The 14,500-nt window shown below is 46.0% G+C and overlaps 2 protein-coding genes across 3 annotated transcripts in view; one reads left to right on the forward strand and one right to left on the reverse strand.

Annotated features, from left to right (window-relative positions):
* RFWD3 (ring finger and WD repeat domain 3) overlaps positions 1 to 9,171 on the reverse strand; it is a 46,246-nt gene extending 37,075 nt beyond the window's left edge. The window contains exons 1-3 of one of the 2 annotated variants that reach the window (XM_054452491.2): positions 8,295 to 9,171; positions 6,185 to 6,306; positions 2,471 to 2,990 (exon numbers count right to left, since the gene is read on the reverse strand). In XM_054452491.2, coding sequence (XP_054308466.1) covers positions 2,471 to 2,988 — 518 coding nt within the window. In that variant the 5' untranslated portion in view covers positions 2,989 to 2,990; positions 6,185 to 6,306; positions 8,295 to 9,171. The remainder of the gene's footprint in view (positions 1 to 2,470; positions 2,991 to 6,184; positions 6,307 to 8,294) is intronic. The other variant, XM_054452490.2, reaches the window with a different exon arrangement.
* On the forward strand, positions 4,227 to 10,277 carry LOC134738536 (lamina-associated polypeptide 2, isoforms beta/gamma-like). Its single transcript, XM_063654294.1, has 3 exons — positions 4,227 to 4,278; positions 8,070 to 8,528; positions 8,999 to 10,277. The coding sequence occupies exons 1-3, from the start codon at positions 4,227 to 4,229 to the stop codon at positions 10,030 to 10,032; spliced, it is 1,545 nt and encodes a 514-aa protein (XP_063510364.1). The 3' UTR covers positions 10,033 to 10,277.
* The last annotated feature ends 4,223 nt before the right edge of the window (positions 10,278 to 14,500 follow it).

The following is a 14,500-nucleotide window of genomic DNA, read 5'->3' on the forward strand; positions in this document are numbered from 1 at the left end:
GAGTAAATGTCAAACACCACACTGAGAAATTTATCTCAAGAAATTCAGAAGTTATAAGTGATTAGTCCTGGGAAAGGTCATACTTCAGGGAAAAAAGTTTTAATCACATTTATCTGGCTCCAGAACTGATGTTATTTCCACTGAACTGCACACTTCCTGACCTTTTAGGTTATTCCCTTTGTGGAGACAGATTATGGCTGCCAAATAGCTTGACTGACATCTTTCAACATTTAAATTCTGTGTAACTCATTCCCTGAGCAGATTCTATAAGCAATTTTTTTGGTGTTTTTTTTTTTTTTTTTTTTTTTTTTTTTTTTTGAGACAGAGAGTCACTCTTGTCACCCAGGCTGGATTACAGTGACAAGATCTTGGCTCACTGCAACCTCTGCCTCCTAGGTTCAAGGAATTCTCATGCCTCAGCCTCCCAAGTAGCTGGGACCACAGGTGTGTGCCACCACACCCGGCTAATTTTTTGTATTTTTAGTAGAGATGGGGTTTCATCATGTTGGCCTCAAACTCCTGGCCTAAAGGGATCTGCCTGCCTTGGCCTCTCAAAGTTCTGAGATTACAGGCGTGAGCCACTATGCCCAGCCACATCAAGCAATTTTCTCACTAGAGTTTGGCTTCTGTGTGGTTCTCTAGTGGTTCTGTTTTTCTTTGTAAGTTGGCATCTGGTTTATAAGTGTCACCCTTAAGTTGGTTAATACAAGTCACTGTGCCTGACCAAGAGGAATCCACTCTGTGTCCCCCAACAAGAATGAGTGCATGGATAAGCAAGACTGAGGACTTGCAAGAGGCCTCCTGACAGTCAGCCAGTTCCTGGAAACACCACTCACAACTCTCAGCCATGGAAAGTTAGCCCATTTACTTTGGCAGGGTCCCCAAATTACACCATAAGGTGCCTTCACCTATAACACAAATGTATGAAATCTTATCCTGCCTTTATAATGTGAGTAATGACATCTTAAAATAACAGACTATAGCCAGGCCTGCTGGTGCATGCCTGCAATCCCAGCTACTTAGGAGGCTGAGGCACAAGAATCGCTTGAACCTGGGAGCAGAGGTCGTGGTGAGCTGATACTGCGCCATTGCACTCCAGCCTGAGTGACAGAGCAAGACTCTTGTCTTAAAAACAAAAAAAAACCCAGAGTAATATGCATTTGCAACTCCTGTCAACACAGAACTAGGCATCTGTCATCCTTGATGGGCACTACAGACACCGGAGCCACAGTCATGGCAAGCCCCAACATTAAAATCAGCAGGATCCATGAAAAAGAATGCTGAATCCAGATTCAGAAGGCACAATTCCAATTCCAGCCTTATCACAACTAAATCACAAATTATCCCATCAGCTTCCTCATTTGTAAAACATGGGTAATGGATGACCTAGCTACCACTTTTTAGTATCATCTCAATATTTTCACAGTGTTAGAAAACATCGGCATGGTGCCATATGCCTGTAGTCCCAGCTAATCACCAAGAGGCTGAGGTAGGAAGATCGCCTGAGCCTGGGGAGGTCGAGGCTGCAGTGAGCTGTGATTGCACCACTGCACTCCAGCCTGGGGCGCACAGTGAGACCCTGTCTCAAAAATAACAATAATAAAAAGAAGAAGAAAGAGAAAACAAAGGGATTTGATCGAAGCTTCCTCCACCTGCCTATGTAGAAAACAGGGCAGATCCAAGTTCCAATACCAGTGCTAACTCCTCTATTCTATAGTTATGAGACCCTAAACAAAGCCCTCTCTGAGCTGAGATCGCAGCACTGCGCTCCAGCCTGGGCGACAGAGCGAGACTCCATCTCAAAACAAAACAAAACAAAAAAACAGACAGGTTTAATTAGTTGGGTGTGGTGGCACGCGCCTGTAATGCCAGCTACTCGGGAGGCTGAGGCAGGAGAATCGCTTGAATCTGGGAGATGGAGGTTGCAGTGAGCCGAGATTGTGCCACTGGACTCCAGCCTGGGCGACAGAGTGACACGCTGTCTCAAAAACAAAAACAAAAACAAAAAACCAAAAAACAGACAGGGTATAGGCAATTGTTATTCTTCATAATAACCCTGTCAAGACTTGACAGCTAAGCCCTTCAAGAGGCAAGTTCAGACCAAGACTATGAAAGAAAATTAATTAATTGTGCCTCTAGGTGGAATGCCAGTGAATAATGAATTTGGGTGAGTAGAGACTTGCAAGGGAAGAAAGAATTTTTGGTGTACAAGACACTACCTGAAGAACAGCCAATCTCTACAGAGACTGCCAACAAACTACCACCTAGTTTTAAAGGCACAACAGTTTAACTTATCCCTTCATTACTTTGTGAAGTAAGGCAAGTGCTTTTATTTCCACCTATGAGGAACTGGGGGTCAGAAGTTATCTGACTTGCCAGAAGTCACACTGTCAGCCCTTGAATGGCAGAGCCTCAGTTTCATACTTTCTAGTACAGCAATGATCACAGACTTATCCATATATTTATTTACCTGGCACTGTCTGTCCTCTGAGACCCTCCGGCTCTTGCCCTCCGTGAAGCAGATACCCTCCTTCTTGTTCTCACTGGCCCTACACTGTGGTTTGAAGATGAAGGTCTCAGGAATTCCAGCATGCCATGAAGTCTCTGCAGTCCACTGATGAAGTTGGTCATTGAATGCAACGAAGATGCTGGGATGGTGTGATTAGCATCAGATCCCTGCCTATGTTGTTCTGAAGTTCTTGGATTGATGTTCTCCACATTGTCTTCTCCCAAGACCTCCACTTCTGTCAGGTCAATAGACAGTTGTGGAGCAGGCTGGATCAGGGGTGGTGTCGCTTGGCTCCCGATCACCTCAGCAGGAGCTGGCTGGAGGATGGATGGTACCCCCTGGCTGCTGACCACATCAGCAGGAACAGGCTGGAGGAGGGCTGGTCCCCCTTGGCTGCTGGCCATGCCAGCAGGAGTTGGCTGTTCTTCAGCATGATTTAACTGCACCTGAAGATCATATTCCATTGCTTCATGAGCCATCACTAGAGAAACAGTATTTGTAAAAAGTATTAATAAAATAGATAAAACATGCTATGTAGGTGACAGATTCATATTTAATCTTTCTGATTTTATGTTTAATATCATTCTTAGCAAGACTGAGAAGCTTCAAGAGAAGATTTTAACTACTTATTTTAAGTCAGAAGTGTTTGGTAATGGACTTTCTTCTCTATAACAAGCATTTATAACCAGTTTTCCAGTTTGCCCTTAGAAAACATGAAGTCCTGTGATCACAGTAGTATCTTCCAAAATAGAAAGATCTATAAACCAAGGAGATTAAACTACTGGGTCTAAAAGTAATCTCTCAGACACTTTGCAGTTCTGTCTCAAGCTGAATGTGGACATTCACCAAAATCAAATGCATATAATGCAGTATCTAATTTTAGCAGGCAATATTAATCTTTCACAGCATCAACAGTTACAAGGGATAAACAGAGAAAGGACATTTTTTACACTTGCAAAATTAACTGTGTTACTAACTCAAAATGGAAACTTACCTAATTTTTCCAAAAAGGCTGAGCAAACTTTATCCTATCCCTTTCATTATTTTTGTTTTCCATCTCTAATTCCATCATGTTAGCCTATTCAACAAATATTTATTAAGCACCTATGTTCTTTTCATGTTTCCTATCTTTAATTCCATTATATCAGTTTGAAAACTACCACCTAGTTTTTAAATTTAAAAAAAATTTTTTTTTTTTGTTATATAGATGAAGGCTTCCTATGTCGCCCAAACTGGTCTTGAATGCCTGGCCTTACCTCCTCATGCACCAGGACAACAGGACTGAGCCACTGTGCCTCCCTACCACCTAGTATTTTAAAGTACATCAGTATAACTTATCCCCTCAATTACTTTGTGAAGTAAGGCACGTGCTTTTATTTTCATCTCTGACTTATGAGGAAATGGGGGTTCAACTAATAGTTATTAAGCACCTGTTATGCAGACAAGACACCCTAGAGGCAAAAACAGATAAGACCCCATGTATCAGAGTTTAGATTCTAGCAAGTAAGATGTCAATAAACGAATCCATGAAAAAATTATAGATTATGATGTTTGGTGTTGAGGAGACAAAGAGGACCAACTAAGACACAATTGTGAGGGAAGTACTCTTTTAAAGAGTGAAAACTGGGCTGAGGCGTGAGGGATTAAAAGCAGCTGGCTATGCAAAGAGCCAAGGAAGAGTTTCAGAAGGAAATCAGTGCATAGGTCCCTGATGAGCATGGGTTTGATTGATGAACAGGACACCATCATTAAAGGGCCCATGGGCCTTGGTAAGGAGTTTCTTCTATGTTAGGAATGCACTGTAGGGGTGCAAGAGCATAAGCTAGGTGACCAGTGTAGAGGCTATTGTGGGAGTCCAGACCAGAGGTCAGAGAGACCTAGGCAAGAGTGGTAGCAGTGAAGATGAAAAGAAACAGACAGCTTTAAGAATCTTCAGAATAGTCATGCTTCTTTTTTTTTTTTTTTTGAGATGGAGTCTCGCTCTGTTGCCCAGGCTGGAGTGCAGTGGCGTGATCTTGGCTCACTGCAAGCTCCACCTCCCGGGTTCACGCCATTCTCCTGCCTCAGCCTTCCGAGTAGCTGGGATTACAGGCGCCTGCCACCACGCCCGGCTAATTTTTTGTATTTTTAGTAGAGCCGGGGTTTCACTGTGTTAGCCAGGATGGTCTCGATCCCCTGACCTGGTGATCTGCCAGCTTCAGCCTCCCAAAGTACTGGGATTATAGGCATGAGCCACCGCACCCGGCCAATAGTCATGTTTCTTAAAATCATCAGAGCAGATTAAACCATCTGAGGAACAGAATGACAGAAGAGGGCCGAAGACTAAAGTCAGAGACACTACTGTTAAAAGGACAACAGAGTAAAAGAAGCCAGTTAAGGAAGATTAAGTAGGAGGAAACATGGGAATGTGGTGTCTTGGAAAAACAATGTTTCAAGGAAGGAACAATTGAGTGTCAAGTGCTACTGGGGGGGAAGAATGGCCACTAGATTTGGCAATGTGAGGATGACAGGTGACCTAAAAAAGCAGTTTCCCTGAAGTGGTGGGGTCAGAGGCCAGATTGGAGTAGGCTGAATAAATGGAAGGAATTCTAATAAACATAGTGGACGAAGCACATGTATGTTTCTTTCTCTCTCCACTCCAGTCATTCCTAAAACCCACGAACATGTTCACATGTTCCCCCCAACCTGAGACTTTTTTTTAAAGAAAGGATAAATTAACCAGGATGACACAAATGCAAACAGGTTATGATATGCAAACCAGTTTTTAAGGCCATAAAGGAGAAACTGATGATTGATGGCTACTTAGCCGAGCCAAAAGATAAAACTCAAATGCCTGCAAAGGGCACAGTGGTTGGGGTGAGGTGTGTTATTGAGAAGCAAGCTGATTCCCATTAAAGGGAATGTAAAAACCAGGTACCACAAAAGGCAATATTGAAAGATGGCGCTAAAAGGGAAGGGCTGGTTAGAAGCCAGTAAAGCAGTTAGCTTGACTCCTACTCAAACAAACACCAGCCAGCCAAAACAAAACACAAAACAAAGCCCTCCTCCCCCTATCCAGGAGAAAACTGGAGGTTTGAACCACACAGGCTTACACTCAGGATGGAGAGTGGCACAGTAGTGAAAATAAGTGGGAAAGAAAGTCTGCAAACTGAACAATGTGAGATACTTCAAGTTTTAAACATTTTTTGTATAGATGGGGTTTCCCACGTTGCCCAGGCTGGTCTTGAACTCCTCGGCTCAAGCAACCCTTCTGCCTCAGCCTCCTAAAGCACTGGGATTACAGGAGTGAGCTACTGCAGCTGGCTAACTAAAAGCTTTTAATGTTTCTAGGGCACAACGAGTCTCCCAAGAATTGTGTGTCAGAACATAAGGCCCAAGCTACTTCTAGATGTACTCAAGAGACATTAAGCAACTCAGCCTTCAGGAAGACAAAGGGTAGAAATGGACCAAAAAGAGCAGAATCTAGGAGGCCGCACTGTCTACTCCCATATAGTTATTTAAATTAGATAAAAATCAAGTTCAGCCAGGAGCTGTGGCCCACGCCTATAATCCCAGCACTTTGGGAGACTGAGGCAGGTAGCTTGAGACCAGGAGTTGGAGACCAGCCTGGGCAACACGGCAAAACCCCGTCTCTACAAAAAATACAAAAAATTAGCCGGGCGTGATGGTGTGCACCTGTGGTCCTAGCTACTCGGGAGGCTGAGGCAGGAGAATCCTTTGAACACGGAGGATGGAGGTTACAGTGAGCCGAGATCACGCCACTGCACTCCAGCCCGGGAGAGAGAGAAAGACTCCGTCTAAAAAAAGAAAAAAATAAGAAAGAAATAAAATAAGTTCCTTTGTCGCGCAGGTCACATTTCAAGTGCTAGAAACCCACATAGGGCGGGTGACTCCCATACTGGACAGCAGAAATACAAAACATTTTTCTTGTTGCACAAAGTTCTGTGGAACGGTGCAGTTCTGGAGCTGAAGCTTCCTAACCACTCTAGGCCAGTCGGAGGTGCCTAGAGCAAGAGACCATGGGCTGGGAGCCCCAAACCTTGAGCATGTCACACAAACGCTGTTTTTTATGTGTGCTGTGAGCGGGGCTTAAAATGTTAACCTCAGACTTGTCATCTTTGTTACTCAGGTTTCAATCAGTGGCCACAACGGGCAGGATGAAAGCCCCTCAATTAAAGGTTGAGAGGAGGTGGGCGGGGGAAGTGTTCAAATCTTTGCTCTGACCGGTGCAGAGGGTCACGCCTGTGATCCCTGGACACTGAAATGCCCATGCGGATGGATCGCTTACGCTCCGGTGTTCGAGACCACCTTGGGCAACACAGTGAAATTTCCATCTCTACCAAAAAAGAAAAATAGAACAGGTCAGGCGCGGTGGCTCACACCTGTAATCCCAGCATTTTGGGAAGCCGAGGGTGGACCACTTGAAGTCGGAGTCCCAGACGGTCTGGCCAATATGGTGAAACCCCGTCTCCACTAAAAATACAAAAATTACCCGGGTGTGGTGGCGCGTGCCTGTAATCCCAGCTACTTGGGAGGCTGAGGCAGAGGTTGCAGTGAGCCGAGATCGCGCCACTGCACTCCAGCAGGGGCAACAAAGCGAGACTCTATCTCAAAAAAAGAAAGAAAAAAGAAAAACAATGAGCCGGGCGTGGTGGCGCGCACCTGTGGTCCCAGCTATTGCGGGAAGCTGAGGTGGGAGGATCCCTGGGGCCCGGGAGTTCGAGACGGCTGTGAGCTCTTCCAGCCTGGGTGCAACAGGGAGACTTCTTTTCTTTCTTTCTTTCTTTTTTTTTTTTTTTTTTTTTTGAGATGGAGTTTCACTCTTGTTGCCCAGGCTGGAGTGCAATGGCGTGATCACAGCTCACTGCAACCTCGGCCTCCCAGGTTCAAGCGATTCTCCTGCCTCAGCCTCCCGAGTAGCTGGGAGATGGGGTTTCTCCATGTTGGTCAGGCTGGACTCGAACTCCCGGCCTCAGGTGATCCGACTGCCTCGGCCTCCCAAAGTGCTGGGATTACAGGCGTGAGCCACCGCGCCCGGCCCGACTTCATCTCTTTAACAGGAAAAAAGAAGGAAGGGAGGGAGAGAGAGAAAGAGAGAGAGAAAAAAGGAAGAAAAGAAAGAAAGAAATTAAATTCCTGTTCTTTTACTACATGGGGAAAGAAAGATTAGATAGATAGATGATGATAGATATAGATAGAATAGATTAGATAGATAGATAGATAGATAGGTAGATAGATATTAAATCCCTGTTCTTTTACTACATGGGGAAACTTTGGGCGGATTTCCTAAACTCTCGGCTCAACTTGTTCTCCTGTAAAACAGGGATAATACAAGTCTTTACGCCACCGTTTCCGTGATGAAATTAAAAATGAAGTTCTTCCGTCAACTTTAAAGTGATGAAGTAACCGGCGCTCAGAGCGGGCGCAGGCAACGCCGCTGACGAGCCCGAGGCTAGGCTCTCGGGGGAAGGGCCGGGCGACCTCCCACCCCGGCCAGGGCAGGCCCCGCAGCGGCGAACTCGGCTCCTTCCGTGATCGCCCCGAGCTCCCGCTTGCCCAGCCCCTACGCCCAGCAACGCAGATACGCGCGGGGGTTCGGGCTCCTTAGCCCCGACCATTGGCGCCGCCCCGAGGGTCCGAATCCCCTCAGGCCGCCGGGTTCCGAGCCCGCGTGCAGCCCACCTCGTGGGGCGTCTCCTGAATCCCAATCCAGGAATCAGGCTCGGGGAAGTTTATCCCGAAGCTAGAGGCCCAAGACCTGAGGAGAAGCAAGACCCCTCCTTACCTGAAACCAGTAGGCCGCGGCCGGGCTCGCGAGCCCGCCGAAGACTCGGTAGTTACCTAGGCCGAACTCCGAACGCTCCTACGCCAACTGCCACTTCCGAAGCCGCTCAAGCTCCCGCCAGAGCCGCCGGCAGGCATGCTCCTATTGGACAGAAGCCCCAGGCTGTGGCCAATACCCACTCTTCTTCTTCAATGGGTCCCCCGCTAGCTGAAGCAGCGGTGCTCTCATTGGCTGGTCGTTCATAAACTGACGAGGCGGGACCGCGCTCGAGGAAGCCTCCTACAATTGGCAGGAATCTACGTCCGTCACCTTGCGCCCGCCACGGAAAAATGGGAGTTTTTTTGTTTTTTTTTTGTTTTTTTTAGCGCGTTTTATTTGAACTTTCTGGCGGGAGAAAGTTATATGATTTCTCGGTCCATTTTGGAATGGAGATGAAAATATTAAAACTGACTCCTGCTGCTTATCCCTAACGCTTTAGTGAAGGAGTTATCTGTATCCAAAGGATAGTAGCTAATCGAATAATTTCAAAATATTTCAATATTTTGAATTTCGGAGCCTGTAAAGAGGCGTAGAACAGTCCACTTCATATGTATCCTCTCATGGGGTTGAAGAGCTCACGCAAAAGACTTTGCCTACACAATCTCTTCAATCTCAAACCGCTGCAAGGGATCTGAGCTACTAAACAGTCTCAAATCACTTGTTAGGGCCGCCCCTCGCCGCCAGCGCCAACAGCAAGGGGCCCCCGGAATTCTCCAGCTACGTACGAGGAGCGCGAGCCCACAGCCGTCTCGGCTCCGAGCCCGCCGCCGGCAGGAAAGCCACAAAGAAAACTGATAAACCCAGACAAGATGATAAAGACGATCTAGATGTAACAGAACTCACTAATGAAGATCCTTTGGATCAGCTTGTGAAATACGGAGTGAATCCTGGTCCTATTGTGGGAACAACCAGGAAGCTGTATGAGAAAAAGCTTTTGAAACTGAGGGAGCAAGGAACAGAATCAAGATCTTCTCCTTCAGCAACAATTTCTTCTTCAGCAGAAAATACAAGGCAGAATGGAAGTAATGATTCTGACAGATATAGTGACAATGAAGAAGACTCTAAAATAGAGCTCAAGTTTGAGAAGAGAGAACCGCTAAAGAGCGGAGTAAAGACTCCAGTAACCCTCGAGCAAAGAAGAGTTGAGCACGAGAGCTATTCTCAAGCTGGAATAACTGGGACTGAATGGACAAGTGGATCTTCAAAAGGTGGACCTCTGCAGGCATTATTAACTAGGGAATCTACAAGAGGGTCAAGAAGAACTCCAAGGAAAAGGGTGCACACTTCAGAATATTTTCCTATAGATGGAGCAGTAATTTCAGCGAGGACTCCCATAGCTGAAACTATAATGGCTTCAAACAACGAATCCTTAGTTGTCAATAGGGTGACTGGAAACTTCAAGCATGCATTTCCTATTCTGCCGGTCACTGAATTCTCAGACATACCCAGAAGAACACCAAAGAAACCATTGACAAGAGCTGAAGTGGGAGAAAAAACACAGGAAAGAAGAGTAGAAAGGGATATTCTTAAGGAAATGTTCCCCTATGAAGCAGCTACACCAACAAGAATTAGTGCTAGTTGCCACAGAAAAATCAAAGGAGCTGCAGGCGGGCCATTAGAACTCAGTGATTTGAGGATGGAGGAGTCGTTTTCATCTGCATATGTTCCTAAGTATGTTCCCTTGGCAGATGTCAAGTGAGAAAATACAAAAAAAAGGGACGCTCCATTCCTGTATGGATAAAAATTTTGCTGTTTGTTGTTGTAGCAGTTTTTTTGTGTGTGTGTTTGGTCTATCAAGCTATGGAAAACCAACCACGTAAATCCCTTCTCTGATATTCCTGATGACTCTAGAAAACCCAACTGAATGGTATCTCTTTGGCACATTCAACTTGGTCTTGTATTTTTAATAACTGTGTTGAAGAACATTTGTGTACGCTTTTTGACTCCAAGAACTAAAAATAATGTGATTTTGCCTCAATAAATGTAGTATTCCATTGGAAAGCAAACAAGAGATATATAAATGGACTTTATTAAAATGTTTTTGAACTTTGGACTAGTAGGAGATCACTTTGTGCCATATGAATAATCTTTTTTAGCTCTGGAACTTTCTTTTTTTAGACAGGGTCTCACTCTGTTGCCCAGGCTGGAGTGCAATGGCACGATCTCGTCTCACTGCAACCTCCACCTCCTGGGTTCAAGTGATTCTCCTGCCTCAGCCTCCTGAGTAGCTGGGACTACAGGCACTTGCCACTACGCCCAGCTAATTTTTGTATTTTTAGTAGAGGTGGGGTTTCACTATGTTGGCCAGGCTGGTCTTGAACTCCTGACCTCAGGTGATCCACCCGCCTCGGCCTCCCAAAGTGCTGGGATTACAGGCGTGAGCCACCGCGCCCGGCCATAATGTTCATGATCTTGATAGAGTTTGGATTACTCATATGTATCCATTTGTCAAAACTCATCAAATGCTATCTTTAAGATTTGTACATTTCACACAAATTTTTCACAGCAAAAACTTACCTTCCCACCCCCCCGCCAAAAAAAAGCCCATAGAGAGATAAACTCCAGTTAATGGCATAAATGCTGAAGTGTTTAGGAATGAAGTGCGTAAAAAATCAGGATGAATTAATGGATAGAAAGAGGCACAAGTAGGTAAATAGGTATGTGATAAAACAAATATAATAAATTGTTAGTTGTAGAGTTTAGGTGGTAGGTATATGGTTGTTCAGAGTACAATTGTACTGACTTTTCTGTGTATCTGGAAATTTTCATACATAAGTGTTGGGAAAAATCAGGTACAGGGCCTTGGAAGGCATCCTGTGCAAGTAAAAGGCCCTGAAGATTAAGCTTTATCAGGCTTATAGTAAATTCACCTATAATAATTGTGGGTCTTCCAGAGTATGAATAATTCATCTACCAGGGAGAATTTTCACTGTAACTCCTACAGTAAATAGAACAAATGATTTTAAAGATGAAAACAGTGGCTGGGCATGGTGGCTCATGCCTGTAATCCCAGCACTTTGGGAGGACAAGGTAGGAGGATCCCTCGAAGTCAGGAGTTCCAGACCAGCAGACCCTGCCTCTGAAAAAAAAAGAAAAAAGGAAGGAAGGAAAATAGTAAAATAGTAATACCTGAAAGTAAGTTCTACAAAATAATCATATTAAGTGTATATTCTTCTGCATTTTTTATTTATAGAAAAAAACCATGTTCTAGGTTTTAAAAAAATCAAGGATAAGTAAAAGATAAAAACATAAGGCCGAGTATGGTGGCTTATGCCTGTAATCCCAGCACTTTGGGAGGCCAAGGTGGGAGGATCACTTGAGCCCAGAAGTTCAAGATTAGCCTAGGCAACACAGTGAAACCCTGTCTCATAATAATAATAATAATAGTAATAGAAATCAGCCATAATTTTCTTCACCAGAGATAATTACTAGAATACAAGACCCAAATGTATTTTTATTGCTGTCTTCTCAGTGATTGAAACAATGGCTAGCACATTTGCTGTTGAATGATTTAGAATGAGTTCTGAAAAAAATGTAACTTTAAAGGCAGGGATTAGTGTATCCTAGGCAAAGCACACACCATGAACAAAGGTATAAGATCTAAAATGAGACCAGGCGTGGTGGCTCATGTCTGTAACCCCAGCACTTTGGGAGGCCGAGGTGGGCAGATCACTTGAGGTCAGGAGTTCGAGACCAGCCTGACCAACATGGTGAAACACCGTCTCTACTAAAAATACAAAAATTAGCCAGGTGTGGTGGCACACACCTGTAATCCCAGACACTTGGGAGGCTGAGACAGGAGAATCACTTGAACCTGCAAGGCAGAGGTTGCAGTGAGCCGAGATTGTGCCATTGCAATCCAGCCTGGGCAACAAGAGTGAAACTCTAGGCTGGGCGCAGTGGCTCACACCTGTAATCCCAGCACTTTAGGAGGCCGAGGCGGGCGGATCACCTGAGGTCAGGAGTTGGAGACCAGCGTGACCAACATGGTGAAACCCCATCTCTACTAAAAAATACAAAAAGTTAGCTGGGCGTGATGGTGAGCACCTGTAATCCCAGCTACTTAGGAGGCTGAGGCAGGAGAATCGCTTGAACCCAGGAGGCAGAGGTTCCAGTGAGCCAAGATTGTGCCACTGCACTCCAGCCTGGGCGTGACAGAGCAAGATTCTGTCTTAAAAAAAAAAATCTAGAATGAAAGCACCACAAACATGGGTTTGAGTCTGGCAGGGATTAAAATCTAGCAGCTCCTATGTGGACATATTTTGTTTGTCCTATCAGCATTAAAATAATTTTTTTTTTTGAGACAGGGTCTCACTCTGTCGCTCAGGCTGGAGTGCAGTGGTGCAATCATGCTTCACTGCAACCTCCGCCTCCCAGGTTCAAACGATTCTCATGCCTCAGCCTCCCGAGTAGCTGGGATTACAGGCATGTGGCCACCACACCCAGCTAATTTTTGTATTTTTAGTAGAAACAGGGCTTCACCATGTTGGCAAGGCTGGTCTCGAACTCCTGACCTCAGATGATCCTCCCACCTGGGCCTCCCAAAGTGCTGGGATTTCAGGCGTGAGTCAACGTGCCCAGCCTAAAATAATTTTTTTTTTTTTTTTTTTTGGAGAAAAGATAAAACCTTTTATTTAAAAGAAGAAAAATCAATTTTGTATCAGTATGTTCCAATCTCAAACATATACAGTACAATAATTGTCAAGATCTGGATTTCTAGCTAGCTAGCCGACAATCAATAAATCATTTACTTTTTTGTTGTTGTTTTGAGAGGGAGTCTCGCTCTGTCACCCAGGCTGGAGTGCAGTGGCGTGATCTCGGCTCCCTGCAACCTCTGCCTCCCGGGTTCAAGCGATTTTCCTGCCTCAGCCTCCCGAGTAGCTGGCACTACAGGTGCCCGCCACCACATCCAGCTAATTTTTGTACTTTTAGTAGAGAGAAGGTTTCACCATGTTGGCCAGGATGGTCTTGATCTGTTGACCTTGTGATCTACCCACTTTGGCATCCCAAAGTGCTGGGATTACAAGCATGAGCCACTGCGCTCGGCCAATCATTTACTTTTTTTACTCCTTTAGCTATGTTGACAAAGCTCATGACCTAGATTTTGGACTCTGGGAGCCTGCCTGGCATTATGAAGGAGATGGGTTTTCTTCATTTGATTTTGTCATTTCCTATGGTAATTTTTTTTTTTTTTTTTTTTTTTTATTTCTGAAGTATTTATTGATCCTTCTTGGGTGTTTCTCGGAGAGGGGGATATGGCAGGGTCATAGGATAATAGTGGAGAGAAGGTCAGGAGATAAACACATGAACAAAGGTCTCTGGTTTTCCTAGGCAGAGGACCCTGCGGCCTTCTGCAGTGTTTGTGCCCCTGAGTACTTGAGATTAGGGAGTGGTGATGACTCTTAAAGAGCATGCTGCCTTCAAGCATCTGTTTAACAAAGCACATCTTGCACCACCCTTAATCCATTTAACCCTGAGTTGACACAGCACATGTTTCAGAGAGCAGGGGGCTGGGGGAAAGGCCATAGATCAACAACATCCCAAGGCAGAAGAATTTCTCCTAGTCAGAACAAAATGGAGTCTCCTATGCCCACCCCTTTCTACACAGACACAGCAACAATCTGATCTCTCCTTCCTTTCCCCACACTTCCTCCCCTTCTCTTCAACAAAACCGCCATCGTCCTCATGGCCCGCTCCAGATGGTCGCTGTCTCTTCGGAGCTGTTGGGTACACCTCCCAGACAGGGCAGCCGGGCAGAGGCGCTCCTCACCTCCCAGACAGGGCGGCTGGGCAGAGGCGCCCCTCGCTTCCCAGACGGGGCCGCCCGGGCAGAGGCGCTCCTCTCCTCCCAGACGGGGCGGCCGGGCAGAGGCGCTCCTCACTTCCCCGACGGGGCCGCCCGGGCAGAGGCGCTCCTCGCTTCCCAGACGGGGCCGCCCGGGCAGAGGCGCTCCTCAGTTCCTCCCAGACCGGGTGGCAGCCGGGCAGAGGCGCTCCTCACCTCCCAGACGGGGCGGCCGGGCAGAGGCGCTCCTCACTTCCCCGACGGGGCGGCCGAGCAGAGGCGCTCCTCACTTCCCAGAGGGGGCGGCCGGGCAGAGGCGCTCCTCACTTCCCAGACGGTGTGGCGGCTGGGCAGAGGTGCTCCTCCCTTCCCAGATGGGGCA

The sequence above is a fragment of the Pongo pygmaeus genome, chromosome 18 (genome assembly GCF_028885625.2).
Source record: "Pongo pygmaeus isolate AG05252 chromosome 18, NHGRI_mPonPyg2-v2.0_pri, whole genome shotgun sequence".
NCBI classification, from domain to species: Eukaryota; Metazoa; Chordata; class Mammalia; order Primates; family Hominidae; genus Pongo; species Pongo pygmaeus.

Excerpts from the sequence above, each read along its gene's own strand:
- LOC134738536 (XM_063654294.1), top strand. The coding sequence starts at position 4,227 with ATGGGTTTGATTGATGAACAGGACACCATCATTAAAGGGCCCATGGGC. Across the intron at positions 4,279-8,069 it reads TAAAGGGCCCATGGGCCTTG|CCCCTACGCCCAGCAACGCA; the intron begins GTAAGGAGTTTC and ends CCGCTTGCCCAG. Across the intron at positions 8,529-8,998 it reads AGCGGTGCTCTCATTGGCTG|GGCCGCCCCTCGCCGCCAGC; the intron begins GTCGTTCATAAA and ends ATCACTTGTTAG.